This window comes from Zea mays, chromosome 10 (genome assembly GCF_902167145.1).
Source record: "Zea mays cultivar B73 chromosome 10, Zm-B73-REFERENCE-NAM-5.0, whole genome shotgun sequence".
In the NCBI taxonomy this organism is placed as follows: Eukaryota; Viridiplantae; Streptophyta; class Magnoliopsida; order Poales; family Poaceae; genus Zea; species Zea mays.
The window spans coordinates 74,738,897-74,766,208 of record NC_050105.1 but is presented as its reverse complement, the minus strand read 5'-3'; the positions used below and the strand labels follow the sequence as shown (position 1 = coordinate 74,766,208).

Sequence of the window (27,312 nt, the reverse complement as noted above, 5' to 3'; positions counted from 1 at the left end):
GGCATGGCCCCTCTGTCAGGCGCCAAAGTTTTGAAATAGTTTAAAATGGGACCAGACGTTGAGCAGGAAAGGTCGCCCGTCTGTGTCGATTAAGGACTGTACCGATTGTTGGCCTGATGATCTAGGACCTTTTATCTGGCCACATATCTCGTCATGGGCAAGCCTGAACCTGGCTATTCCATACATGAAAAGACAATCGCGCACTGGGAGTGGAGAGATGGCGAGAGTGGCACGTACCCTCCTGGCAAAGGACCGCCTAAAAGGGGTGGTGTGCTCTCGGGTGGCGCGGACCTGTTCATGTGGTGGAGGATTCGTGGGAATGGTAGACATGTGCAAAACAGTTAAGGGAGGCATATGTCGTGTGGTTGGAGATCCCCAACTGGGTATTAATCGATTCGGATCGCCGTTACTTCTCGGATATGAAGACTGGATCGCTGCCCTTCATCGTAGATAACAAGAGAAACAAAATTTGGATTGTAAAAGCAACCTAGTGTAGGTCAAGTGAATGAACTAGATTAGGAAAATGCTAGATTCAGGCTAGAAGATTTAGGTAATAAACTAACTTGTGAAATAAAACTTGGCTTAAGGACCCACTTCTTGTAAGTTTTTCTGCAAAATGAGTCCTTGAACTTTGATGAGCTTTACCTTGATTCCCAAAAGCCAGCATACCCTTGAGAGTCTTTCCTTTAGCCGGGTAAGTCTTGCTGAGTAATTGCGTACTCAGGGTTTTATCCCTTGTTGTTTTGTAGGAGAAGGTTTATTCCCTTATCTTTGGGTTAGTTACTTCATGTGGATGACTTGAAGCTTAGAATGTTTATGTATATATTTTATGGAAAGGCTTCACCCTTCCAATTATTGTAATAAGTTATGCACTTCGAGTACTATCAGGACTTGTAATAAATACATCTCTTTCTACCATGTAAAACTTGAGTTTTGGAATGTAAAGTGTACTTTGTAAAAGTCTTCCGCTCTATCTCCAATGTGTGTGTATCAAATGTGATTACTGTAATATACCTGTTATGTGGGAGATCCTTGGGATGATGAGTTCCAGTTGGCGAACTCGATAGCCTTGTTAAGTTACCCGGTACACGTGCACAGCCATCTGAGGCCATTAAGGCAAGGATTGGTGCATGTGGGCCTGATAACTTGGGAGGGCTATCACACTTCTTTGATTTCGCGCTCCAAGGTAGGTTCCAACTCAACTGTGACTCCTCGCGAATTGTTCAGAAATCCGAGACTCAACCTGTCAAACTCCTTGGCCAACTCATAAGGCATCGGACGAGCGACCATCAGATTGACTTGACTCTTCCTGCTCAAAGCATCTGCCACTACGTTTGCTTTGCCTGGATGGTAGTGAATCTCCAACTCATAGTCTTTGATCAACTCTAACCATCTTCGCTGCCTCATATTCAACTCTGACTGAGTGAATATGTACTTCAGACTCTTGTGGTCTGTGTAAACATCGCATTTCTGTCCTTACAAGTAGTGCCTCCATGTCTTCAGTGCGTGAACCACTACTGCCAACTCTAGATCATGGATTGGGTAATTCTTCTCATGAACCTTCAACTGTCGGGACGAGTAAGCCACAACTCTTCCCTCTTGCATCAACACACATCCCAAACCTATGTAACAAGCATCACAGTACACCGAGAAGGGCTTGTGCACATCAGGCAAGACTAAGACAGGCGCTGTTGTCAACTTCTCTTTCAGCGCTTCGAAGGCCTCTTGGCATTTCTGGGTCCAATTAAACTCAACCTTGTTGCCTAGCAACGCTGTCATTCGTTTCGCAATCTTCGAAAACCCTTCAATGAATCGCCGATAATATCCGGCCATTCCAATGAAGCTCTTGATTCCTCGAGCATCTGTTGGCGCTTTCCAGTTCAGAATGTCTGCCACTTTCTTCGGATCCACAGCCAATCCTTCTTTGTTGATTATGTGACCCAAGAACAGGACTTCATTGATCCAGAATTCACATTTGCTCAACTTTGCATACAACTGGTGCTCCCGCAATCTCCGCAATACCATCCTCAAATGATCTGCATGCTCTTCTTCGCTTTGAGAATAAATCAGAATGTTGTCAATGAATACCACCACAAACTTATCGAGATAGTCCATGAATACACTGTTCATCAGATTCATGAAGAAGGCTGGTGCATTGGTCAGACCAAAAGACATCACTGTGAACTCATACAAACCATACTTGGAAATGAATGCCGTCTTCGGAATGTCCGAAGGTTGGATCCTGAGCTGATGATAACCTGACCTCAGATCAATCTTGGAGAACACACTAGCTCCTCTCAACTGGTCGAACAGATCTTCTATTCTGGGCAAAGGGTACTTGTTCTTGATCGTGACCTCATTCAAAGCTCGGTAATCGATGCACATCCTTTTGGTGCCATCTTTCTTTTCCACAAACAAGACAGGAGCGGCCCAAGGCGAGGTGCTTGGCCGGATGTAACCTTTCTCTGACAGCTCATCAATCTGCTCCTTAAGTTCAACCAACTCTGGTCTAGATATTCTGTAAGCTCTCTTAAAAATGGGGGCGGTTCCAGGAAGAAGCTCTATGGCAAATGTTGGAGACTTGTACTTAAATGCTATGAATTAAGAACAAGGCAACATAAAATGTTAAATGTTAACATCCTTCGTCCATGAAACATTATTCTCTTGAGAATAATGTTTTCGAACGAAGGCTGACAAGAACATAGTTACGAAGCTTAAACCTTCGTAATAAAATTTCAGCAGAAATTATAACATAAAATAAAAGGTATGAGAAGGACAAATAAAACATGTATAAATCACATTATAATTACTTAATATATTGAATTATTGGATACAGAAATACCTTTGCCTTGGCAAAAGGTTGAATTCCGACAGATGCGATTGCAAAATACTAGAATGCGTGAACAGCAACGGAATACTGTTCACTATTTATAGGCACAGGACGCAGCCTGTGAGGAATTACAAGTATGCCCCTTATAAAAGCTTACAACATTGACTCAGACCTTCATGGACTAAAAAGTCATTCTATCTTTAAGTCGGTTTATACTGTCGAAGCTTCATGGAAAGGAACCTTCGGCCATCTCATGCAAACAGCTTCAGCCGAAAGCCGCTTCTCCCTTGAAGACCTTCGGCGACGAAGCATAGACCCAACAGTAGCCCCTTTCGCGGTGCTAGATCGTTTTTCGTAACGAGCTTGATCCGTGAAAAAAGTCTTTTAAGCTTCGGAGAGCCGAAGGTCCAAAAAACACCTTCCCTGAGCTCGTTGCCGAGAAACGATTTAATTTCCCAGCACGTAGCGGCCCCACCTTGCAGAGTTTACTGTTTGTCCCTGCGGTCCACCGCGCAGCGAGCGCAAGCGGGTGTGCGCCTGGTGTAAAAACTCTGGCGCTTCGCCTTCTTACCTGCAGCACTATATAAACAGACGAGTAGGTGTGAAGTTACCACAGCATTCATTGCTATTTGCACTGTTTTCCTGCCAAAATTTTTAACCATCACCGAAGCTTGTCTGTTAGAATCGAACGAAGCTCCAGTTTGAAACCTGCTTCGGAGGAAGAAAATATTAAAGTTTCACAAGTTCATAATTGAATGGCCAGAGTCCGCTCTACCGCCAGGGTTGAGCGCGAGGGGGAGGAAACTGAAGCTTCGGAGACTCTCCCCATCTCCGAAGCCATGCAACGATCGGGTCTAGTGACTTCGGAAAAGATCCCTCATGATGATGCAGAACAAGCAGAACAAGCAATCGCTGAAGCAGAGGAAGAGAATATTGAGGAAACTGATTCCGAAGATGATTATCGCATTGCCATGCCAAGCAAGCCGAGCCACTTGGACTTCGGAAAATCTACTGTTTCGAAGGCTGATCTGTCCAAGATGGTAAAATCGGGCTTTTTCACTGAAAATCAGAAGAAGCTTTTGCGCTTCGGGGGAGAAGAGACTACCCCAAAACCGGAGAAAGATGAAATTGTTATTTTCAAGAGCTTTTTAAAGGCTGGATTAAGATTCCCCCTACATGGGATCATTGGAGAGGTGCTGAAGAGGTTCGGTATCTATTTTCATCAGCTGACCCCTAACGCTATCGTTAGGCTTATTGTTTATATCTGGGCACTCCGAAGCCAAGCAGTGGAACCATTTGCGGACAGCTTCTGCCGGGTTCACGAGCTGCATTATCAAACAAAAGCTAGAAAAGATGGATTGCACGATAATTTTGGTTGCTATAACTTTGCCTATCGGAAAACTACAAAGTTCCCTGTAATTAGCTACCGAAGCAAGTGGGCAGCAGGCTGGAAATCAGAGTGGTTCTATGTCAAGGTTGATGACGACAAGGAAAAGCTTGTACAAAGCCCACTGGAATTAATCTTCGGAGAAACCCGACCTCGCTGCAACATGACACCCGAAGGTCCAACACAACAAGCAATGAGTGAATTTAGAATTATTGCAGAGCATATCAGCACAAGGGACCTGGTTCAAGAGTTTTTAGCATTCAAAGTTTTTCCCAGTTTGAAAGAATGGGAAATGCCGAAGCTACAGGGGGAAAAGAAAGAAGGTGAACTCGTACGTTTACCTTACTATTTCAAGTTTAAAAAGTACTTTAAAGCACCCTGCCAAGAGTGGCTAGATACGATTGAAGCAATGTGCAATGAAATACTTGGCAATTACTCTAAAAAAGAAGATCAATTGATGACTGCGGCCTTCGGCACCCGTCCGAAGCGAAGGCTAAACCGAGTGTTGGACGCTCTGGAGTTTGAATACCCAGACTATGAAAATTTAAACAAAAATGCCGGAGGCCAAAAAAGGAAGAGGATGACCGAAGCTTCAAACAAAGATGAAGAAGAGACACCGAAGAAGAAGATTCCAAAGAAGAAGAAAGCATCTTCTCCGAAACAAAAAATATCTGATGAAGAAAAATCCCCCGCATCACCCTCTACCACTGATGTAGAGGCCATTCTGCAGGTAATGACTGAATCCATGCCTGCGAAGCTAAGTCCACTAGGGCCTCGACTGACAAAATTTTTTCCGAAGGAAAAGGAGCCCGAAAGAATGAAGAAAACAACTAAAGTAAAAAGACAGAGGATGATCGGTGTGACAGAAGTTATCGACAAGACACCGCCAAGAGCTTCAGCTCGAAAAATACCAGCGGCTGCGGAAGAGACAAATATTGAAATTGCACCTTCGGAGGTCACAGCCGCCGAAGCTGCCTCAGTTGAAGATCTGAACCTAGAGAGCACATTTGAACATATTGACCAAATACTGCTAGGCATGACTACAGAAGAAGTTACCACCACCGCCGAAGAGGCCGCGACCGTAGCGTCGGCGAAAGGGAAAGAAATTGCTGATGAAGCTTCGGAGAACGAAACTTTCATGTTCCGGAATTTAATCGGAGAACAATTATCAAAAGCGGAAATAAAAGAGCTTAAAGAATACGCCAAATCCTGCGGATACAAGCCTGGAGCGCTCCTCTTCGGAGGCGTTGATGATGAAAAATTGGGCTGTATCCGAGATCAAACTGGAGCCAAAATTATCAGTACTCTGTCCAAGAATATCGGATTTCCGAAGCTAGAAACGGACATCAGCCGCTACCGACGACAACATGTCGTTGGCAGCTTATTTTATTCCAACTTCAAGGTGAACTGCTTTTCCCTTAACCTTTATTGTTTCTAAGAACGAAAACATGTCTGACGAAGGTTGTTTTCGTGCAGAGTATGCTTCTGAGCAAAGCCTTGCAGATGCAACAAGATTTTGAAGATAAAAAGCACGAAGTCATGATTGAAAATTTGGAAAGCAAAATAAAGGAACAATCAGATGCCTTCGAGAAAAAGAACTTTGAACTCCAGGCAACCGAAGGACTATTGGCGGAAGTTGAAGCAAAAATAACAGAACTGAACACGAAGCTTCTCCGCCAGTCTGAGCAGTTCGAACAAGAAAAACAAGATCTTAATACAAAACTCAAAGCCGAAGCTCAAAAGAATTCAGATTTGAAAAAACTTCTGGCAAGTCTTCAAGAAAACTGCTTGGAATTCAGCCACAGATGCATTCATCAGTTAAAAAAGATTTTTTACTCAGTTGGAGCCAGCAGTGGAAAATTTACCCCCTCAGCTGAAGATCTACCAAAAACCTTCGAACATATTGAGGGGGAGATTGACGAGCTCGACGAAGTCATAGCTGGGCATGGTGACTTCTGTGCCTGGGTGGCTTCTCGAGGCACTGCTGCGGCTTTCCTGAAGGCTGGCTACGAGCATGGAAGGATTGTGAATAGACCAAATTTCTTTTTGTCGCCATCAATCCTGGACGACATTCCTGATCTTGCCCGAAGTATCTCGAATAGATTTATAAAAATGATATGGACAAAAGGTGGGCGAGAAAAGGCAGGAGACGAAGCTCGTAGTCACCTTGAACCAGTAAGAAACCATACCTTGTGCTTACCTTTTCTTGTAAGCTCGATTTTGACTTACAATGATCTTATTCATGTAGGATGACGAAGCTGAAGTCGAAGGTCAAAAATGATGCCGAAGTCGCCGAAGCCGAAGCTCCTTGGGGATTAGATAGTAGACTGTAAACAATGCTTGAGAAACTTTTGAGAGCTTTTGTAAACGTAACTTTTGTAAATGTAAACAATGCCGAAGGTCTTTAATGAATTCTGTTCATACCTTATTATATATCCTTACCCTCCCATTGCTGTATAGGAAATGCTTTGATGTGGACGAAATTTTTCTTTTTTGAGCCGTCGGCGAAAAAACACCTTCCCTTCTTTTCGTACGCAGCGAAGCATAGAGAACAACATTTTCCCTTTTTTCCGAAGCTCTCTTTTTTTGTGCACGAAGCTCTTTCTTCCCCTTCTTTTTCCTCTTTTTGCTGAAGCAACCATTTATGCCATGAAGATGACTATCCTACTTATGCCTAGATGAATGTTTATGAATGCAAATGTTATGATGTAATGTGATGTGCAAATGCATGGCCAAACACGTATCCGAAGTCATATTCATAACCATTTTAAGAACAATCACACCTCAGCTCTGCATTCCCTTAGGAACGTCTTTGGAGCTTCTTCGCCTTTACTTTTGGCGGAATCAGCGTCGACTTTTCGCTGTAAGCTCTGCATTCCCTTAGGAACGACTTTGGAGCTTCTTCGCCTTTACTTTTGGCGGAATTAGCGTTGACTTTTCGCTGTAAGCTCTGCATTCCCTTAGGAACGACTTTGGAGCTTCTTTGTTTTTACTTTTTGGCACTCGATGGTGCGTTCTCAGCTTTTACATTTACATTCTTTGGGGGATTTTGCTCTTATAGAACTAAAAAAGAAAATTACACGTGATGGCCCCATTAAAAACCTTTCTCCCCCTTCGGAAAGGAAAAGGGTGCCATGAAAGAAAAAATAAAAAATAAAAAATATGAAAAATTACATCGAATTATACATAATATTGCCGAAGCTCATCCGCATTCCAAGATCTAGGAATGTCGTTGCCGTCCATATCCTTCAATCTGTATGAACCGGGTCTTGACGAAGATGCTACTAAGAAAGGTCCATCCCATTTCAATTGTAACTTGCCCACTGTTTCTGGATTGGCCACTCTCCGAAGCACCAAGTGTCCTGGCTCAATATTCTTTAGTCGAACCTTTCTATCTCGCCATTTAATTGTTTCGGCTTGGTATTTGTTGATGTTTTCCACGGCTTGCAACCTGATCCCTTCTAAAGCATCTTTTTCCACAGAATAATCAGCTTCGGAACCTGATGCTGCAGAAGCTATTACCCTTATTGATCCAGTTTTAGCTTCTTCTGGAGTTATTGCTTCGTCACCAAATAATAACTTGAATGGGGTAAAGCCGGTAGACCTTGATGCTGTTGTATTATGGCTCCACACCACTTTGGTTAACTGATCTGGCCACTTTCCCCTTGGTTGATTGAAAATTGACTTCATTATTCCTGTCATTATAATACCATTGGCTCTTTCAACAAGTCCATTTGACTCCGGATGTCTGACTGATGCAAAATGGATCTTCGTACCAATTTGATCACAGAAATCCCTAAAAGCTTCGGATTCAAACTGTGTTCCATTATCCACAGTGATAGCCTTTGGTACCCCGAAACGACAAACAATATTCTGCCAGAAAAACTTTTGAACGGTGGCCGAAGTTATTGTAGCTAAAGGCTTTGCCTCAATCCACTTAGAAAAATATTCCACCGCCACTACAACGTATCTTAGGTTCCCTTGGGCCGGTGGTAACGGACCTAACAAGTCAAGGCCCCACCTTTGCAATGGCCAAATGGGTTGTATGAGTTGTGTTAAGGACGAAGGTTGTTTTTGATCTCGTGCACATTTCTGACAACCTTCACACTTTTGAACTAACTCCGCTGCATCCGAAGCCGCCTTCGGCCAATAAAATCCTTGGCGGAAAATTTTTCCAAGCAATGGCCTGGATCCAATGTGAGATCCGCAGAGGCCTGCATGTATTTCTTTCATCAACTCAATACCATCGGTTCTGGATAAACATTTGAGTAGCGGAGCACAAACTCCATGCTTGTACAATTCTCCTTCTATTATGACATATGGACGAGCCCTTGCCTCTATCCTCCTGTTATAAGCTTCGTCATCTGAAAGGAATTTTCCCTGAAGGTAGGAGATGATCTCAGTTCTCCAATCCTCGCTATAAACAGGAGATATGTTGAGGACTGCTCTTTCAAGAAGTTCTACCGAAGGAGCTTTTATTGTTTCAAAGAATACATCCGAAGGTAAGGGCAGCCCCTGTGCTGCTGACTTAGCTAGCAAATCAGCATGTTCATTTTGTCCTCTAGGGATATTTTTGACAGAAAACCCTTCGAAGGAAGCTTCAACTCTTCGAACCATATCCAGATATTTTTCAAGCTTCGGATCCTTAGCCTTGCAACTCTTGTCAACATGACCCGAAACAATCTGGGAATCAGTTTTAAGTATGGCCCTTCTTATTCCCATTGCTTTTAACTTCCGAAGACCTAAAAGCAAGGCTTCGTACTCGGCAATGTTATTTGTGCAACTAAAGTCAAGCTTTGCCGCATAACAAGTTTTAACCTTGGAAGGTGAAACCAACACAGCAGCCGCTCCTGCTCCGAAGGTTCCCCAAGATCCATCGCAAAACACTGTCCATGCTTCGGCATCTTTATTTGTTTCTTCCTCCTGAGCCCCTGGCGTCCAGTCAGCAATGAAATCTGCTAATGCCTGAGACTGAATCGAAGATCTATGAACATATTCAATACAGAATTCGTTGAGTTCTGCAGCCCATTTTCCAATCCTTCCAGTAGCTTCTCGGTTCCTCATGATATCCTTCAGAGGTTGTGAAGAAGGAACAATTATGTTGTAAGCTTGGAAATAGTGCCGAAGCTTCCTGGAAGCCATCAAGACAGCATACAGTACCTTCTCCAACTCTGTATAATTTTTCTTTGATAAACTAAGAACCTCGGAAACAAAATATATCGGGGCCTGCCTCTTGTCTTGACCATCGATCTTTTCCTGGACAAGTGCTGCACTTACCGCTGAGTGCGAAGCTGCCACATATAATAATAAAGGAGCCCCTGGCATTGGTGGAGTCAATGTTGTTAGGTCTATCAAATACTGTTTCAGTTCTTCGAAAGCCTTCTGCTGGATTGGTCCCCATTGAAAGACTTCGGCTGACTTCAGCACTTCGAAGAATGGTAAGTTTCTCTCTGCTGATCTGGATATGAATCTATTGAGAGATGCCAATCTACCTGTCAATCTTTGAGCCCCCTTCTTTGTAGTTGGTGGCTCCATCCGAAGTATAGCCTCAATTTTACTTGGATTAGCTTCAATTCCCTTTGTTGAAACCAAGCATCCAAGAAATTTCCCCTTCTTCACTCCGAAGACACATTTTTCTGGATTTAACTTTAAGCCAGCTTGCCTGAAACTGGCGAAGGTCTCCTGCAGATCAGCAATATGATTTTCCTGCTTCGTGCTTTTTACAATGATGTCATCAACATAAGTTAGCACATTTCTGCCTATTTGAGATTGGAGAACCTTCGCAGTCATTCGGCTGAAACTTCCTCCAGCGTTTTTGAGCCCTTCAGGCATCCGAAGATAGCAATATGTGCCACTTGGAGTTATGAAGCTAGTCTTCGGCTCATCTTCCTTCTTCATCCAAATTTGGTGATAGCCTGAATAACAGTCTAACAGACTCATGAGCTCTGAAGAAGCTGCTGCATCAACTAAAGAGTCTATCCTTGGTAATGGGAATTCATCCTTCGGACAAGCCTTGTTAAGGTCTGTAAAATCGATGCACATTCGCCACTTGCCATTGGCCTTTTTTACCATAACAGTGTTAGCTAGCCATTCTGGGTACTTCACTTCTCTGATAACTCCTGCACTGAGGAGTCTTTTGACTTCGTTGCGAGCACCTTCAGCTTTATCATCTGACATTTTCCGAAGCCTTTGCTTTCTGGGTCTAAAGGATGGATCGACATTGAGCGAGTGCTCAATAACATCTCTATTAACTCCACAGAGATCATTGGCTGACCATGCAAAAACATCTTTGTTGTTGAACAAGAACCTTAGCAAGGTTTTCTCTTGTGCTTCGGATAACTGAGAGCCCAACAGCACCTTCTGTTCTGCTACATCCTCACATAAGAGCATGGGCTTCGGCTGATCTGCTGAAGCTGCTTTCTCCCTTCTGAATTTGTATTGTTCGCAAGCTTCAGCTCCATCTATGTTATGGATTGCTTTTGAATCAGTCCAGTTTCCTTCGGCCCTTCTGGCAGCTTCCTGGCTTCCATGAATAGCGATGGGTCCCTGATCCGAAGGTATCTTCATGCAAAGATAAGCAGGGTGAAGGATTGCTTCGAAGGCATTGAGGGTACCACGACCAATAATTGCATTATAAGGGTATTCCATGTCAACAATGTCAAACACAATTTGCTCAGTTCTAGTGTTATTGATGAATCCGAAGGTCACTGACATGGTGATCTTTCCCAGTGCTACAATCTGTCTCCCTCCGAAGCCACAAAGAGGATGTGTAGCATCATGAATCTTATCTTCTGGCTCTTGCATTTGCCTGAAGGCTTTAGCAAATATGATGTCAGCTGCACTGCCTGTGTCAACCAGGACATTGTGAACCAGAAATCCTTTGATAACACAAGAGATAACCATGGCATCGTTGTGTGGGTAATCTTTGAGCTGAAGGTCCTCTTGGGAGAAGGTAATAGGAATGTGAGACCATCTTGACTTGATGAAGGGTCCTTGCACCCCAACATGCTGTACCCTTCTCTGTGCGTCTTTTTTCTGCTTCTTATTGGCTGGCTCTGAGGACGAACCGCCTGTAATCGGGAGCACCAGCTTCGGGTCCGAAACAGCCCCAGCTCGATCATTGAACGAAGCCATCAGCTCAAAAAGTGGAAGTGAGTTCACCGGAGGTGGGCGCCAATGTTGGAGACTTGTACTTAAATGCTATGAATTAAGAACAAGGCAACATAAAATGTTAAATGTTAACATCCTTCGTCCATGAAACATTATTCTCTTGAGAATAATGTTTTCGAACGAAGGCTGACAAGAACATAGTTACGAAGCTTAAACCTTCGTAATAAAATTTCAGCAGAAATTATAACATAAAATAAAAGGTATGAGAAGGACAAATAAAACATGTATAAATCACATTATAATTACTTAATATATTGAATTATTGGATACAGAAATACCTTTGCCTTGGCAAAAGGTTGAATTCCGACAGATGCGATTGCAAAATACTAGAATGCGTGAACAGCAACGGAATACTGTTCACTATTTATAGGCACAGGACGCAGCCTGTGAGGAATTACAAGTATGCCCCTTATAAAAGCTTACAACATTGACTCAGACCTTCATGGACTAAAAAGTCATTCTATCTTTAAGTCGGTTTATACTGTCGAAGCTTCATGGAAAGGAACCTTCGGCCATCTCATGCAAACAGCTTCAGCCGTAAGCCGCTTCTCCCTTGAAGACCTTCGGCGACGAAGCATAGACACAACAGCAAACTCAACTTTCCGCTCTGGTGGCATACCTGGTAAGTCTTTTGGAAACACATCTGGGAATTCGGACACGACCTTGATACTCTCGATTGGGTCTGCTTCACTGCTATCGACAGCCATATGATAACAACTTCCTTTCTTCGGCTCAGGCGGGACTAACTCGGTCGCCACTTCCTCTCCTAGTGGGGACACCAACTTGATTGTCCTCTTATCACAAGTGATAACTGCCTGATACTTATCTAGCCAATTCATCCCTAGGATGACATCTATTCCCTGAGTACCCATTACTATGAGGTTAGCGGGAAACGCTATCCCCCTTATTTCCACACTTACATTCAAACAAATGCTATTGGCTCGAATTCTACCACCGGCTGAGTCAATTTGAATGGGGGTTGACATGGTAGTAATTGGAAGATTATGTGCTTCTACCCATGATGCAGTAATGAAAGAATGTGTTGCTCCAGTATCAAATAACACTTCTGCAATATGGGAGTCGACTGGGAACATACCTACTATCATGTCGGAGGTCTCCTGAACTGCTTCAGCCTCCAAGTGGTTCAGTCTCCCATGGTTGTAACGTGGCTGAGAGCGATTGCCTGCTCAGGCTGAGGCACATTCTGCTTTGCTGGGGCATTGGGGCCTGACTGCTGCTGGGCTGCCTTCTTCGAACATTGCATCACCCAGTGGCCTTGCTCTCCACAGTGGAAACATGCTCTGTTTCCAACCTGAGCTGGTGCTGCCTGACTGTTCTGCTGGGCTGCTGGGGCAGGAAGACGAGGCGCCTGCTGATTCTGCCTCTGAAACTGACCTCCTGACTGATTGCTCTGACGGTTCTGATACTGGTGCTGAGGATACTGCCTCTGGAACTGATGATGCTGCTGAGGTGGACGCTGGTTCTGCCTGAACTGCTGAGGTTGATTGCCTGAGAAACGAGGACGATTGCTGCTTCCAGGCTGGGGTCCACTGATCTTGCGCTTACGATCTTCCATCTCCTTAAGCTTCCTCTCTATCATGATTGCTCTGTCAATCAGGTGCTGAAATGTCGGGAAGGTGTGATTCATCAGTTGGTACTGTAGAGGGTCAACCAAGCCTCTCAGGAAACGGTACTGCCGCTTGGCATCGGTGTTGACATCTTCAGGAGCATAGCGAGACAACTGCAAAAACCTGTCCTGGTACTCACTGACAGACAATGGCCCTTGCTTGAGGGCCAGGAACTCCTCCTTCTTCACTGACATCAGACCTGCAGGAACATGGTACTGACGAAAGCTTCCTCTGAACTCTTCCCAGGTGATGGTGTCAGGGTGGGAATGGGTGGTGAGGTAAGACTCCCACCATGACTGAGCTGCTCCTCTCAACAGACGGGGACCATACAGGACTTTCTCCCTGTCGTCACACTGAGCGGTGTGCAACTCCCGCTCCATAGTGTGCAGCCAGTCTTCAGCATCCATGGGGTCAGAAGAATGAGCGAACGTTGGTGGATGACCTCTCATGAATTCAGCACACTTGTCTCTGGGCATCTGAGGCATCTGAGGCTGAGGTGGTGTCTGCTGCTGTTGCTGCTGCTGCTGCTGAATGGCGGCCAAAGTCTGACCGATGGCTTGGACTGCCTGAGTCTGCATCAGAAACATCTGCTCGATCGACATCGGGGGCGGGGGCGGCAGGTGCTGTTGCTGGGGCACCTCATCCTGCTGAGCGGCTCGCTCCTGCTGAGCATGCCTTCCTCCTCTGCGCCTGTTCTCTGACATCTGCAGAATGCAACCACACATCAGAACTGATCTGGCAAATCGTGCAGCATAAGAAAAGAGTATAGAATCCTTCAACAGCACTGAACAGGTGAGCATCTTCACTGATCTCCAACACAGACCACACAACTTCTCAGATAAAGAGGAAAGTGGAATAAAAGGTTTCCCAACTATATAACTAACTCCATTAACATAATAGGTAAACCAAAATGCAGGGGATACCCACACTCTGGTGACAGTCATTACAAAGATCCAAACCAAACATAGTTCATCATGACAAACATAAATGCACAGGATATAGCAAACTACCCTGTCTAACTAAGACTAACTAAGAGCAAGACTAACTCTAAGACTGTAGCTTCTACGTATATATTTCGTATTAATTACAAGATCCAACTCTAACGATCTATGGTTCTAGATTTATCTTGGTCTTGCAGTCGGGATTGCCATAAGGCTGGCGTCCACGCTGAGGTGAGCGGTACGGGTGCTGAGTCCCGACGGGAGCGAGGGAACCATCATCCAGGTGACGACGTTCCGCGCGCTCAGCCCGCAGCAGGGCGATCTCAGCACGAGCCCTACTCAGCTCGTCTAATGCATGGTCCAGCTCCGTGTTTAGCACGGCGGCTAGGTTGACTGTGCTGCTCAACCTAGGATTGTCCTCACCGACAGGTGAGACAATCACGCCTCCTGTGCTGCCAGATGGACGGCGAGGGTAATACTTCAGGTCGAGACCGTCAGCTACCCCACCGAGAACCGAGCAGTAGTGCGAAAGCGCACGCCGTGCAGCATCTTGCATGGCTGCCTCAGCTGAGTCCCGCTCAGAGATAGAATAGTGCTCTGAGCAGACCTCAGCACCCTGGAGACTGTTCTCCGGACGGCGCACCAAGGAGGTCGCCTTCCAGCGGTCCGGGTAGACCCCGCGACTATGCTGGTAGACCACACAGCGATACTCGATGGACCAAGTACGCCGGTTAAGTGCCCGACGTAGCAGGGTGTCGAGTGCATCGTGGAAGTGACACCCGCGAGCAGCGTCGCGAGTGATGGGTCGAGCAACCCATCCTTCCGGCTCCTGGTCAGCAGAGAAGTCGGTGTCGTGGCTCGAGCTGTCGTCGCCACCTCCGTCGTCTAGGTCTCCTCCAGCAGCTACTCCAGAGGCTGGGGCGCCTAGTGGTGGTGCAGGGGGCGCCTCCAGGGGAAGCACAGGGGAGCAGCTCCTCACGGACTCTTATCTCCTGTTGGAGCAAGAAAGAAGAGCCCTGCTGCTCCTGCTCCTGTCATCGACGTTCCTGCTCCTCATGCAGGCGGTGGTGCAGTCTCTCCAAGTGGCTGGACTGTCCGGCCACGGGACGGCGAAGCGGACGCTCAGCAAGGCGGGAGGGTAAGAAGGGGATGATGGACTTTCGTGCAGTGTGTCTAAGTCGAGCCATCTACAAAGGACACCGCAAGCAAAAGAGTGAGAACAGAATTAATATGACCAGCAAGTAATGAACCATAAATAAATGAAGGATTAGAATAAAACAAAATTTTCAGCAAGGTATAATATATGTAGTAGAACATAGGTTTGGTCGGTATGACCAACTTTTGAAGGGATATCAAAGTCAAGGCAGGGACAGAGGTCTATAGTCCTTAGAACGACCATTCTATTCTAGGTTAGCGGTCCTACAGTCAGCACGGATTTGATACCACTTATGTCACACCCGGTTTTAGAAGGCAAACCGAATGCGAACCATGTACGTGCCAGGATCAGTTATTCACGTACACAGCAGTTACATAACATGGACATCATCACACAGTGCTCAAAATAGTATTAAAAAGGGAAATAATAGTCGATTACATCATACGTCTGAGACGTCCATATAGTCCTTACAATAAATCAAAGTGCGGAAAAGAAACGTAGATAAACGCGGCCTTCACAGGCAGCCGACTGGGGGTTGCCGCTAACCCACGCCTAGAACTCGTCGTAGTCTTGGAACTCCTGGAAGTCTCCTTCCACAGCTTCATCTTCTCCTGAGCAGTGGTTGCAATGCTGACAACCTGGGGATGGGGGGGTTTGGTGTGTAGAGCAAGGGTGAGTACACATCAACATACTCAGCAAGTATCCTGTTTGGCTGTAGTGGACTAGCTTTATGTGGGGATAAGTCAAGCAGTTGCTTTTAGTTGGTCAGATTATTATTTACTAATAGAAAGCCAGGTTTTAGCATTAACCCAAGTTATTAGCCCGATGTACCCTTTCCAAACGGAAAGAATACCACTTACCAGCACCATAGTCATAACCAGAACCATCGATCTCATAGCCACCTGTACCATAATGTCTCTGATCAAGTACCACTAATCACTGGAGCTCCCTTGGCCGCTCATAACCGCGAGCACGGCTGATATATCAGTTTTCAAACACTCTGCAGAGGTTGTGCACTTTACCCACAAGCCGTGATTCCCATTCTGCCCGGAGAGAGCTACTCCCCATTGACCACTACCTAGGTGGCCTAGCAGGGCATCACTACGTAGCCTTTACAAAGATTCCCCGGGGCTGTAGCCACCCGTTAGGTTTCCTAAATGCACCGCACTCCTCCCCAAGGGGCGAACCCAAACTTGGTAGAGCGAGCCGCATACACCGAGCCCCATTGACGGCACGACGGCTAAGTGATCTACACCCCGGATCCTCTAATTATTTAGCTAAGGGCATCCCATTCCACCCTCATGGTTGCACTGTTTTCCCGGGCAGTCATCCATAGAACAGGTCCTTACGGAGAGGCACTCGAGAAACCGCTCGAGCCCCCTTGAAGACCACAAGTATAACATCATCATAAGAGAGGGGAAAACAGTGTATCATAGATAATCTCATCATGTTCATTGATTAGAGTTAAGCAATAGCATAAAGCTAGACAATAATAATCCAACCCAAATAGGTAAACAAGGACATGGATAACAAAGCTAGTCAATCCTCAGGCATAAATGTGTAAAGCGGGAGGTGAATTAAAGAATGAATAGGACAGAGATAGGTCAAGGGACACTTGCCTCCACCAACCGACTGCTGCTCAGGGGCTTCTCCTGCGAGTTCCTCGGGCTCTTCAACCGGATCGTTCTCTATGCAATTGCAAGCATACATACATCCATCCATTCAAATTAGGAAACAAATAGTACACCATACAAGAGAACATAAAGTATATATGCATAGAATATCACATACGATAATGAATTTACCTTGGTTAGAAAGAAATGAGAAAAGGTCTCGCGAGAGTTAAAGCTTATGCCCGAGACGCACTACGGGTAAACAAATGACTAAACGTCACGTGCTCTAGTTCCAATTGGTTCTAACAAATGAATTAGCTACATGCACTAATGTAAACGTGACCACTTTTAGTAGATTATCATTGAATGAGATAGATGATTAGCTATACAAATTAACTAACGTAACCAATTTCCAAATTGAGACTCCTATCTTATTAATATAAACACATGATTAGCGCACATAGGACACGGGGGGGTAGACGGGGCGTCTGGGGTAGACGGGGCACGACGGGTCGTGCCAAGGTACGCGCACTACGCGAGCACGCGCGCGAGACCGCACGCACACGCCACGAACTAGCAGTGCGCACGTCGGGGCCGAGCGCTAGCCGAGCTCAAAGCCGCGCGCTAAAGGCACGCTGGGCCGAGCTCGAGGCCACGCCGGGGCCGTCACAACGCGAGCAAGGCACGGCGGGGCGAGCGGGCAAGCGCGCCGGGGCAAGCGAGCACGGGCGAGCAAGGACTCGGCCGGGCGAGGCCGGGCGCGGGGGCGGGCGGAGCTCGCCGGAGCGGGGACGGGCGCGAGCCCGGGGCGGCGCGCCGGCCGAGCGGGGCCGAGCGAGCGCGGGGAAGGCGGCCGGGGGCGGGGCCGAGCGCGGCTCGCCGGGGGCGGGGCGGGCTCGCCGGAGCGAGGCCGGGCGAGGGCGGGGAAGGGGCGGGCTTGCCGGAGCGGACCGAGCACGGGGCAGGGTCGAGCTCGCCGGGGACGGGCGCGGCGAGGCGGGGCCGGCCGAGGTCGGGGGCGGGCTCGCCGGAGCGCCGAGCGGACGGGGCGGGGTGGGGCGCGGGCGAGGCGGGGCGCGGAACGCCGGGGGGCGGCCGAGCCGGGGCAGCCGGGGCGCGGGCTCGCCGGAGCGAGGCGGCCGAGGCGGGGCGGCCGAGCCGCGGCGAGGGGCGGGCGCGGGGCGCCGGGGAGCGGCGCCGGCGGGCGGGGTCGGGGCCGGGGCCGAGCTCGCCGGGGCCGGGGCCGAGCGGGCGCGGGGAGGGCGCCGACGGGGAGGGAAGGAGGAGGGAGGGGAGGAGAGGAGGGTGGAGAGAGGGAGGAGGGCGGGTCTCACCGGAGGGGAGGACGGCAGCGGCGGCGCCGGGGAGGGGCGGCGGCGGCTAGGGTTAGGGTTAGGATGAGGGAGAGAGAGAGAGGGATGACGGGCGGGGCCCGCGGGGAGGATTTTTGGAAAAAAAAGAAAAGGGGAGGGGGCGCGCGGCTGGGCCGCCAGGCCGGCCCACGGCGGGGGAGGGCGGCTGGGCCACCGCGGGGCCCACGCGGGAAGGGGGGGCGGCTGGGCCGCATGGGCCAAGGGGAAGGGGGCGGCTGGGCCAAAAGGGGAGAAGGGGGGAGAGAGAAAAAGAAAAGGCTTTTCTTTTTCTAATTTTCTCAATTTCTTATACGCCTAATTCTCCGCTTCACTCAACCACAAACAAAAGAGTGCATAATCCGGCATGATGCAACAAACAAAAAATAGTTCTAGGTTTTGCTTACACAAGATGTCGAGCTAATTCTCGCTATAACTTTTGAAAAATAACAAGGCTTGGCGAGAAGAAAAGGGAAAAAGGAAAGAGTAACGCCTGAATTTGGTGAGAGAAAAGAAGAAAAAAATTCTACCCCCAAATTCAGGGCGTTACAATCAACCGTCATCTTCTATGCAAGCATCTCCACCAACCCAAGATGAGGATCAAGCTCAAGGTGATGAAAATGAAGATCAAGAGCATGAGCCACCTCAAGATGAGAACAATGATCAAGGGGGAGATGACAATAATCAAGACAAGGAAGATAATCAAGAAGAACAGGGTCAAAGACCGCCTCACCCAAGAGTCCATCAAGCGATACAAAGAGATCACCCAGTGAACTCCATCCTCGGCGATATTCATAAGGGGTAACCACTCGATCTCGTGTCGCTCATTTTTGTGAACATTACTCTTTTGTGTCTTCTATTGAGCCATACAGGGTGGAAGACACATTAAGAGATTCAGATTGAGTGTTGGCAATGCAAGAGGAGCTCAACAACTTCACGAGGAATGAGGTATGGCATTTAGTTCCACGTCCTAATCAAAATATTGTAGGAACCAAGTGGGTTTTCCGCAACAAGCAAGATGAGCATGGTGTGGTGACAAGGAACAAAGCCCGACTTGTGGCCAAGGGATATTCACAAGTCGAAGGTTTGGATTTCGGTGAAACCTATGCACCCATAGCTAGGCTTGAGTCAATTCGCATATTACTTGCCTATGCTACTTACCATGGCTTTAAGCTCTATCAAATGGACGTAAAAAGTGCCTTCCTTAATGGACCAATCAAGGAAGATGTCTATGTTGAGCAACCTCCCGGATTTGAAGATAGTGAGTACACTAATCATGTTTACAAACTCTCTAAGGCGCTTTATGGGCTCAAGCAAGCCCCAAGAGCATGGTATGAATTCCTAAGAGATTTTCTTATCACTAATGGCTTCAAAGTCGGAAAAGCCGATCCTACACTCTTTACTAAAACCATTTCAAATGATTTGTTTGTATGCCAAATTTACGTGGATGATATCATATTTGGGTCTACTAACAAATCTACTTGTGAAGAGTTTAGTAGGATAATGATTCAAAAAATTGAGATGTCTATGATGGTGGAGTTGAAGTATTTTCTAGGATTTCAAGTAAAGCAACTCCAAGAGGGCACCTTCATCAGCCAAACCAAGTACATTCAAGATATACTTACCAAGTTTGGAATGAAGGATGCCAAGCCCATCAAGACACCCATGGGAACCAATGGGCATCTCAACCTCGACATGGGAGGTAAATCCGTAGATCAAAAAGGTATACCAGTCGATGATAGGATCTCTACTTTATTTATGTGCATCTCTACCGGATATTATGCTTTCCGTATGCATGTGTGCAAGGTTCCAAGCCGATCCTATGGATGTTCACCTTAGGGCCGTGAAAAGAATCTTGAGATATTTAGTTCATACACCTAAGTTTGGTCTTTGGTACCCCAAGGGATCCACCTTTGATTTAATAGGTTATTCAGATGCTGATTGGGCAGGGTGTAAAATTGATAGAAAGAGCACATCAGGGACTTGTCAGTTCTTGGGAAGATCCCTGGTGTCTTGGGCTTCAAAGAAACAAAATTCAGTACCTCTTTCTACCGTCGAAGCCAAGTATATTGCTGCAGGACATTGTTGCGCGCAATTGCTTTGGATGAGGAAAACCCTTAGGGACTATGGCTACAAATTGAGCAAAGTCCCTCTCCGATGTGACAATGAGAGTGCAATCCGCATGGCAGATAATCCCGTTGAGCACAGCCGCACTAAGCACATAGCCATTCGGTATAACTTTTTGAGAGATCACCAACAAAGGGGGGATATCGAGATTGCTTATCTTAGCACCAAAGAACAACTAGCCGATATCTTTACCAAACCATTAGATGAGAAAACCTTTACCAAACTTAGGAATGAGCTAAACATTTTTGATTCTTGGAACTTTGATTGACACTTTGCACACATAGCTCATTTATATACCTTCGACTAATGTGCTTCCAAGTGTATCTTTATGCTAAGTTGTAGATTGAAATGGAAATGGAGTCTTCGGCGAAGACAAGGCTTCCACTCCACTCTATCGGTATTATTTACCCTTCGTCGTCACTCCGCACCGCTCTCCACTATGGTATAATCTTCACTCATATTCATTTGTACCATTGGGGATAAAGTAGAAAGGGCTCTCAAACGAATCTGTTTTGGCGATTGATGCCAAAGGGGGAGAAATATTAAGCCCAAAGTAAAAGGACCGCACGACCACACCAATTTCAAAATTTTCAAAATCTAGTTTTCCATTGATATCTTTCAAATTAGTATTCCTCTAAGAAATTATATCTCAATTGGTATCTATAATGATATATTTAAAGGAGGATTTTTCAATTGATATCTAAAAATATTTGATATTCTTTCAATTGGTAAAACCCTCTTGAACACTAAGAGGAGAATTTCATTCAGGGGGAGTTTTGTTTAAGTCAAAGGAAAAGCATTTGAAAAGGGGGAGAAAATTTCAAATCTTGAAAATGCTTCTTGAAATCTTATTCATATATCTTTGACTATTTGCAAAAAGACTTTGAAAAGATTTTCCAAACGAATTTGCAAAAACAAAACAAGTGGTGCAAATGTGGTCCAAAATATTAAAAGAAAGAAAGCAATCCATGCATATCTAGTGAAAAGTAAAATTGGTTTAATTCCAAGCAACCTTTGCACTTACCTTATGCAAACTAGTTCAATTCTGCACTTATATATTTGCTTTGGTTTGTGTTGGCATCAATCACCAAAAAGGGGGAGTTGAAAGGGAAATAGGGTCAAACCTTTTCTGATATGATTTTGGTGGTTGAAATGCCCAACACAAATAATTGGACTAACAAGTTTGCTCTAGATTATATGTTCTATAGATGCCAAAGGTTCAGCACAAACCAATAAAAAGATTAAAGTTAGGGTTCAAAAGAAAGGAGCAAAAGAAACCGAAGGGAACCTTGGTCTGGCGCACCGGACTGTCCGGTGTGCCACCAGACAGTGTCTGGTGCCCAGGGCTGATCGACTTCAAACTTGCCACCTTCGGGTTTCTGGAAAAGCCACTCCGCTATAATTCACCGGACTGTCCGGTGTGCCAGCGGAGCAACGACTCCATCGCAACGGTCGACTCCAACGGACACCTGCAAAAGCGCTACAGTGCGTGGACAGTTCGCGCAGAGTCAAAGCAGCGCCAGAAGGCGCACCGGACAGTGAACAGTGCCTGTCCGGTGCCCCAAGCTGCCAGAGCTCCAACGGGTCAAAACCGTCAGAACCCTAACAGTTAGGTGATGTGGCTGGCGCACCGGACTGTCCGGTGCGCCCATCGACAACAGCCCTCCCCAACGGCTGTTTTGGTGGTTGGGGCTATAAATACCCCCCAACCACTACCATTCAAGGCATCTAAGTTTCCAGCATATTGCATTCAATACAAGAGCTCTAGACTTCACTCCAAGACTTCAGACCGGGCCCAAAAAGCGGGCTTCGTGCCGGGCTCAAGGTAATTACTTCACTTGTTCCACTGCAAAGTAGCTTCGTGTAAAGTATGAATCCTGACTGGCGTGCACACACTCCTATACATCCGGCTGCACAGTTTTTCAAATTCTGCGAAGCCCAACGCATATAGTAGTCATGCTCCGAAGTCCGAGCAAGATCACATGGCTATTTGCTCGTAGACAGGCCACTGGTTGATGCTCCGTCTCCGATCGCCTCACTGCAGAAAAGTGTTTTACACGATCTTGAGTTCTGCCTGTGCTATCAATGCTACATAAACTATTGCCATACAAAATTTGATTGTATTGCATTGAATTATAAATTAGAGATTGTTTGAATGCAATAAAGTTAATAGTTAGCTGCTAAAATTATCTGAATATATCTAAACAATCTAACTAATAGTTCAGTTATTAGCTACTTTTATCAAATTAATTAATAGTTAGCTAGCTAATTACACTAGCAAATTTTTAGGCAACTAACTATTAGCTCTATTGCATTCAAACACCCTGTAATTATATAAGTACTTAAGACTAACATTCTATGATAAATATCATAGATAATGCCATATAATTTATATTTATGTATATATGTGTGGATTTGCTCAACTCAAATTAGTTAAGAGGTTGTTTGGTTTGAAGAACCAATATATTCTAGATATGGTTGTGCATCGTGAGTCCATTTCACAGATTTGGTGGAATCAACTCATTCTTCGTATTATTACTAATTATTAGCTTATAATGAATGAAATAGTGGTAGATCAACTTATTCTATCCCACATACCAAACAAGAAATTAAGGAGTGAGAAGATAATATACTATCTCATTCCTCAAACCAAACACGCTATAAATGTGTGATGATTCTTTCAAATGCTGATATACGTATATGTGTGTATTTGCTGTTTTTTTTCTCGTATTTGCAGATGAAAGCTGCTTAACGAACGGCCACCTAGAGACGACGATCATCGACTGGATCCCCGGCATGCCGCCGATCAGCCTCGGCGACATTTCCAGCTTCGTCCGCACTACCGACGCGGACGATTTCGGTCTATGGTTCAACATCACCGAGGCCAACAACTGCACAAAGGCCGGCGCCCTAGTCCTCAACACGTACGATGCCCTTGAGGCAGACGTCCTCGCCGCCCTCCGCGCTGAGTACCCGTGCATCTACACCGTCGGGCCGCTGGGCTCCCTTCTCCGCCGGCACCACGACAACGAAGACGCAGACGCCGTCGGCGGCTCGCTTGACCTGAGCCTGTGGAAGCATGACACCGAGTGTCTGTCCTGGCTGGACGCGCAGGAGCCGGGCTCCGTCGTGTACGCCAACTTCGGTAGCCTCACCGTGGTCACGGCCGCGCAGCTCGCGGAGTTCTCTTGGGGCCTCGCTGCAACAGGCCGCCCGTTCCTCTGGATCGTCCGGGAGGACCTCGTCGTCGGCAGGCCGGCGGCTGCGCTGCCTCTGGGGTTCGCGGCGGAGACGGCGGCGCGAGGCCGCCTGGCCGCGTGGTGCCCGCAGGAGCGGGTGCTGCGGCACCGCGCCGTGGGGTGCTTCCTGACGCACAACGGGTGGAACTCGACGTGCGAGTGCCTCGCCGCTGGCGTGCCGATGGTGTGCTGGCCGGTGTTCGCGGACCAGCTCACCAACTGCAAGTACGCGTGCGAGGTGTGGGGCGTGGGGCGCCGCCTGGACGCCGAGGTAAGGAGGGAGCAGGTCGCTGCGCATGTCGATGAGGTGATGGAGAGTGTTGAGGTCCGGAGGAACGCGACGAGGTGGAAGGCGATGGCGAAGGAAGCTGCTGGCGTCGGTGGATCGTCGCACGAGAACCTGCTGGGCCTGGTGGAAGCGCTCCGGGTCAGCTCGCTCAACTCAGAGTCCGAGACATGAGGACACTGGAGGAATGTATGCGTGCCGTGTGGTGTTCGAAGGAGATGAAGGGAATTAGTAGGACCATATTAATTTCATATACTAATTATTACTAAGGGTGTCGGGGACCATAATTAAGGGTACCCTCAAGGCTCCTAATTCTCAGCTGGTAACCCTCATCAGCATAAAGCTGCAAAGGCCTGATGAGTGCGATTAAGTCAGGGATCAGTCCATTCGAGGGACTCGATCACGCCTCGTCCGAGCCTAGCCTCGGACAAGGGCAGCCGACCCCGGAGGATCTCCGTCTCGCCCGAGGCCCCCTCCAGCGGCGAACATATTTCCGGCTCACCCGAGGTCCTGTCTTCGCCAAGAAGCAACCCTGACCAAATCGCCGCACCGACCGACCAAATCGCAGGATCATTTAATGCAAAGGTGGCCTCACACCTTTATCCTGACGCACGCTCCCCAGCCGACAGAGCCGAAGTGACCGCCGTCACTTTGCCGCTCCACTGACCGGCCTGACAGAAAGACAGCGCCGCCTGCGCCGCTCCGACTGCGGTGCCACTTGACAAAGTGAAGCTGACAGACAATCAGGCGCGGACTACCCAGGGCTCGGACTCGGGCTAAGCCCCGGAAGACGGCGAACTCCGCTCCGCCCGACCCAGGGCTCGGACTCGGGCAAAGCCCCGGAAGACGGCGAACTCCGCTCCGCCCGACCCAGGGCTCGGACTCGGGCTAAGCCCCGGAAGACAGCGAACTCCGCTCCGCCCGACCCAGGGCTCGGACTAGGGCTCAACCCCAGAAGACGACGAACTCCGCTCCGCCCGACCCCAGGGCTCGGACTCCGCCCTGGCCTCAGCCGACGGTCTCCGCCTCGCCCGAACCAGGGGCTCGGACTCGACCTCAGCCACGGAAGACAGACCCGACCTCGGCTTTGGAGGAGCTTCCACATCGCCCAACCTAGGGCGCAGACCAGCCACGTCAACAGGAGGCGCCATCATCACCCTACCCCGAGCTGACTCGGGCCTCGGGGAACAAGACCGGCGTCCCATCTGGCTCGCTCCGCCAGATAGGCAATGATGGTGCCCCGCATACTCTGTGACGACGGCGGCTCTCAGCCCCCTTACGGAAGCAAGAGGACGTTAGCAAGGACTCAACAGCTCCAACAGTTGTCCCTCCGCCAGGCTCCAGCACTCCTCCGACGGCCACGACACCACACCAGCTGGGTGCCAAAATCTCTCCGGCCGCCACGACGGCATGTACTTAGGGTGCTAGCTCTCCTCCGCTAGACACGTAGCACTCTGCTACACCCCCCATTGTACACCTGGATCCTCTCCTTACGCCTATAAAAGGAAGGACCAGGGCCCTCTTAGAGAGGGTTGGCCGCGCGGGGACGAGGACGAGACAGGCGCTCGCGTGAGGCCGCTCGCTCCCTCTCCCGCGTGGACGCTTGTAACCCCCTACTGCAAGCGCACCCGACCTGGGCGCGGGACGAACACGAAGGCCGCGGGATTTCCACCTCTCTCACGCCCATCTCCGGCCACCTCACTTCCCCCCTTCGCGCTCGGCCTCGCGTCGACCCATCTGGGCTGGGGCACGTGGCGACATTCACTCGTCGGCTTAGGGACCCCCCGGTCTCGGAACGCCGACAGTTGGCGCGCCAGGTAGGGTCATGCTGCGTGTTGACGAACAGCTTCCCGTCAAGCTCCAGATGGGCAGTCTCCAGCAACCTCTCCAACCCGGGACGATGCTCCGTTTCGAGAGTCTTGAGTTCATGTCCCTCGACGGCAGCTACGACATGATACTCTTTCCACCGCCGGGCGACAGCGACAATGGCGGCCGACAGCCCGCCCACCGGCGGCGGAATCGACGACGTCTTCCCCGTAGGGTGGAAGAACAACCTTCGAGCTCGCCCCGTCCTCTCCCCCGCCAATGGAGGAGGAGGCGGGGCAACCAAGGCCAAGCGGGAGGCAGCGCCTCGTCGACTGTCGAGCGGGTCGACGGCCCCAGCGCCCCAACGGGGGGCGCGTCGGGCATCGACCTCGTGTTTGAGACGAAGGCGAGCGCCGTCTCCCCGCGACACGCCAACTCCGAGCAAACGGACGACGCCGGCACGCTCGCGAAAGGCTTGCAGGACGTCACCCTCGTACCTGAGACGACGGTGCAGTCAGTCCCCGACGTGACTTCATCACCGCCCGTCGACCAAGAGGTACCGACCGATTCCCATCTCGCGCCTTTCGGATTCAGCCTCAACCCGCCAAGCGGCCTCGCTTTGGCGGACGCTCTCGTAGAGGCGAGTCCAAACCCTCTGGGGTTTCGTATGCGGTCACCTTGGGACCGGCTAACGGACGTCTCGACCTACGGGCCCTCTGGGTCCGAGGAAGACGACGAGCCCAGCTTCTGTTGGGATTTCTCCGGACTTGGCAACCCCAGTGCCATGCGGGACTTTATGACCGTATGCGACTGCTGCCTTTCCGACTGTTCCGACGGTAGCCGTATCCTCGGCGATGAGGACTGTGGCCCAAGCCGTGAATGTTTCCACGTCGATCTAGGGGGTCCCTCCGAAGGCAACCACCTCGGCATGCCGGAAGACGGTGATCTCCCTAGGCTGGTGCCTCGCGTTGACATCCCACGGGAGCTAGCTGTGGTCCCCGTTCAGGCGGGGGGCCATGATCCACAGCTCGAGCAAATCCGCGGGGTGCAGGCCAGGCCCGACGAGGGAGCAGGAGCGCTTGAGCCGATCCGCCGAAACGTCGGGCAGGCATGGGCGGGCCAACCTCCGGCCGGAGAAATACGTCATCTACCCCAAAGCTTCCAACACCGCATCACCAAAGATGTCAGGGTCAGGCCGCCACCTGCATCCAGTGGGGTTGGCCAGAACCTGGCTACAGCAGCAATGCTCCTCCGCGCGATGCCGGAGCCATCAACCACCGAGGGGCGGCGAATCCAGGGAGAGCTCAAGAATCTCCTGGAAGGCGCCGCGGTCCGACGGGCCGAGAGCTCCGCCTCCCGAAGGCAGGGGTGCCCCTCGGAACCTCATGCCGCGACTTCCCGATTCATGCGGGAAGCCTCGGTCTACACCGGGCGCACGCGCAACACAGCGCCTGCGGCCCCGGGTCGCCTCGGCAACGAACACCATCACCGTGACCGTCGGGCCCACCTCGACGAGAGGGTGCACCGAGGCTACCACCCCAGGCGTGGGGGACGCTACGACAGCGGGGAGGATCGGAGTCCCTCGCCCGAACCACCCGGTCCGCAGGCCTTCAGCCGGGCCATACGACGGGCGCCGTTCCCGACCCGGTTCCGACCCCCGACTACTATCACAAAGTACTCGGGGGAGACGAGACCGGAACTGTGGCTCGCGGACTACCGTCTGGCCTGCCAACTGGGTGGAACGGACGATGACAACCTCATCATCCGCAACCTCCCCCTG

The 27,312-nt window shown here is 49.0% G+C and overlaps 1 protein-coding gene across 1 annotated transcript; it reads left to right on the top strand.

Annotated features, from left to right (window-relative positions):
* Positions 1 to 22,942: 22,942 nt before the first annotated feature.
* LOC103642530 (UDP-glycosyltransferase 85A5) lies at positions 22,943 to 24,000 on the top strand. The gene has a single exon (XM_008665787.2). The coding sequence runs from the start codon at positions 22,998 to 23,000 to the stop codon at positions 23,898 to 23,900; it is 903 nt and encodes a 300-aa protein (XP_008664009.1). The 5' UTR covers positions 22,943 to 22,997; the 3' UTR covers positions 23,901 to 24,000.
* Positions 24,001 to 27,312: the final 3,312 nt, after the last annotated feature.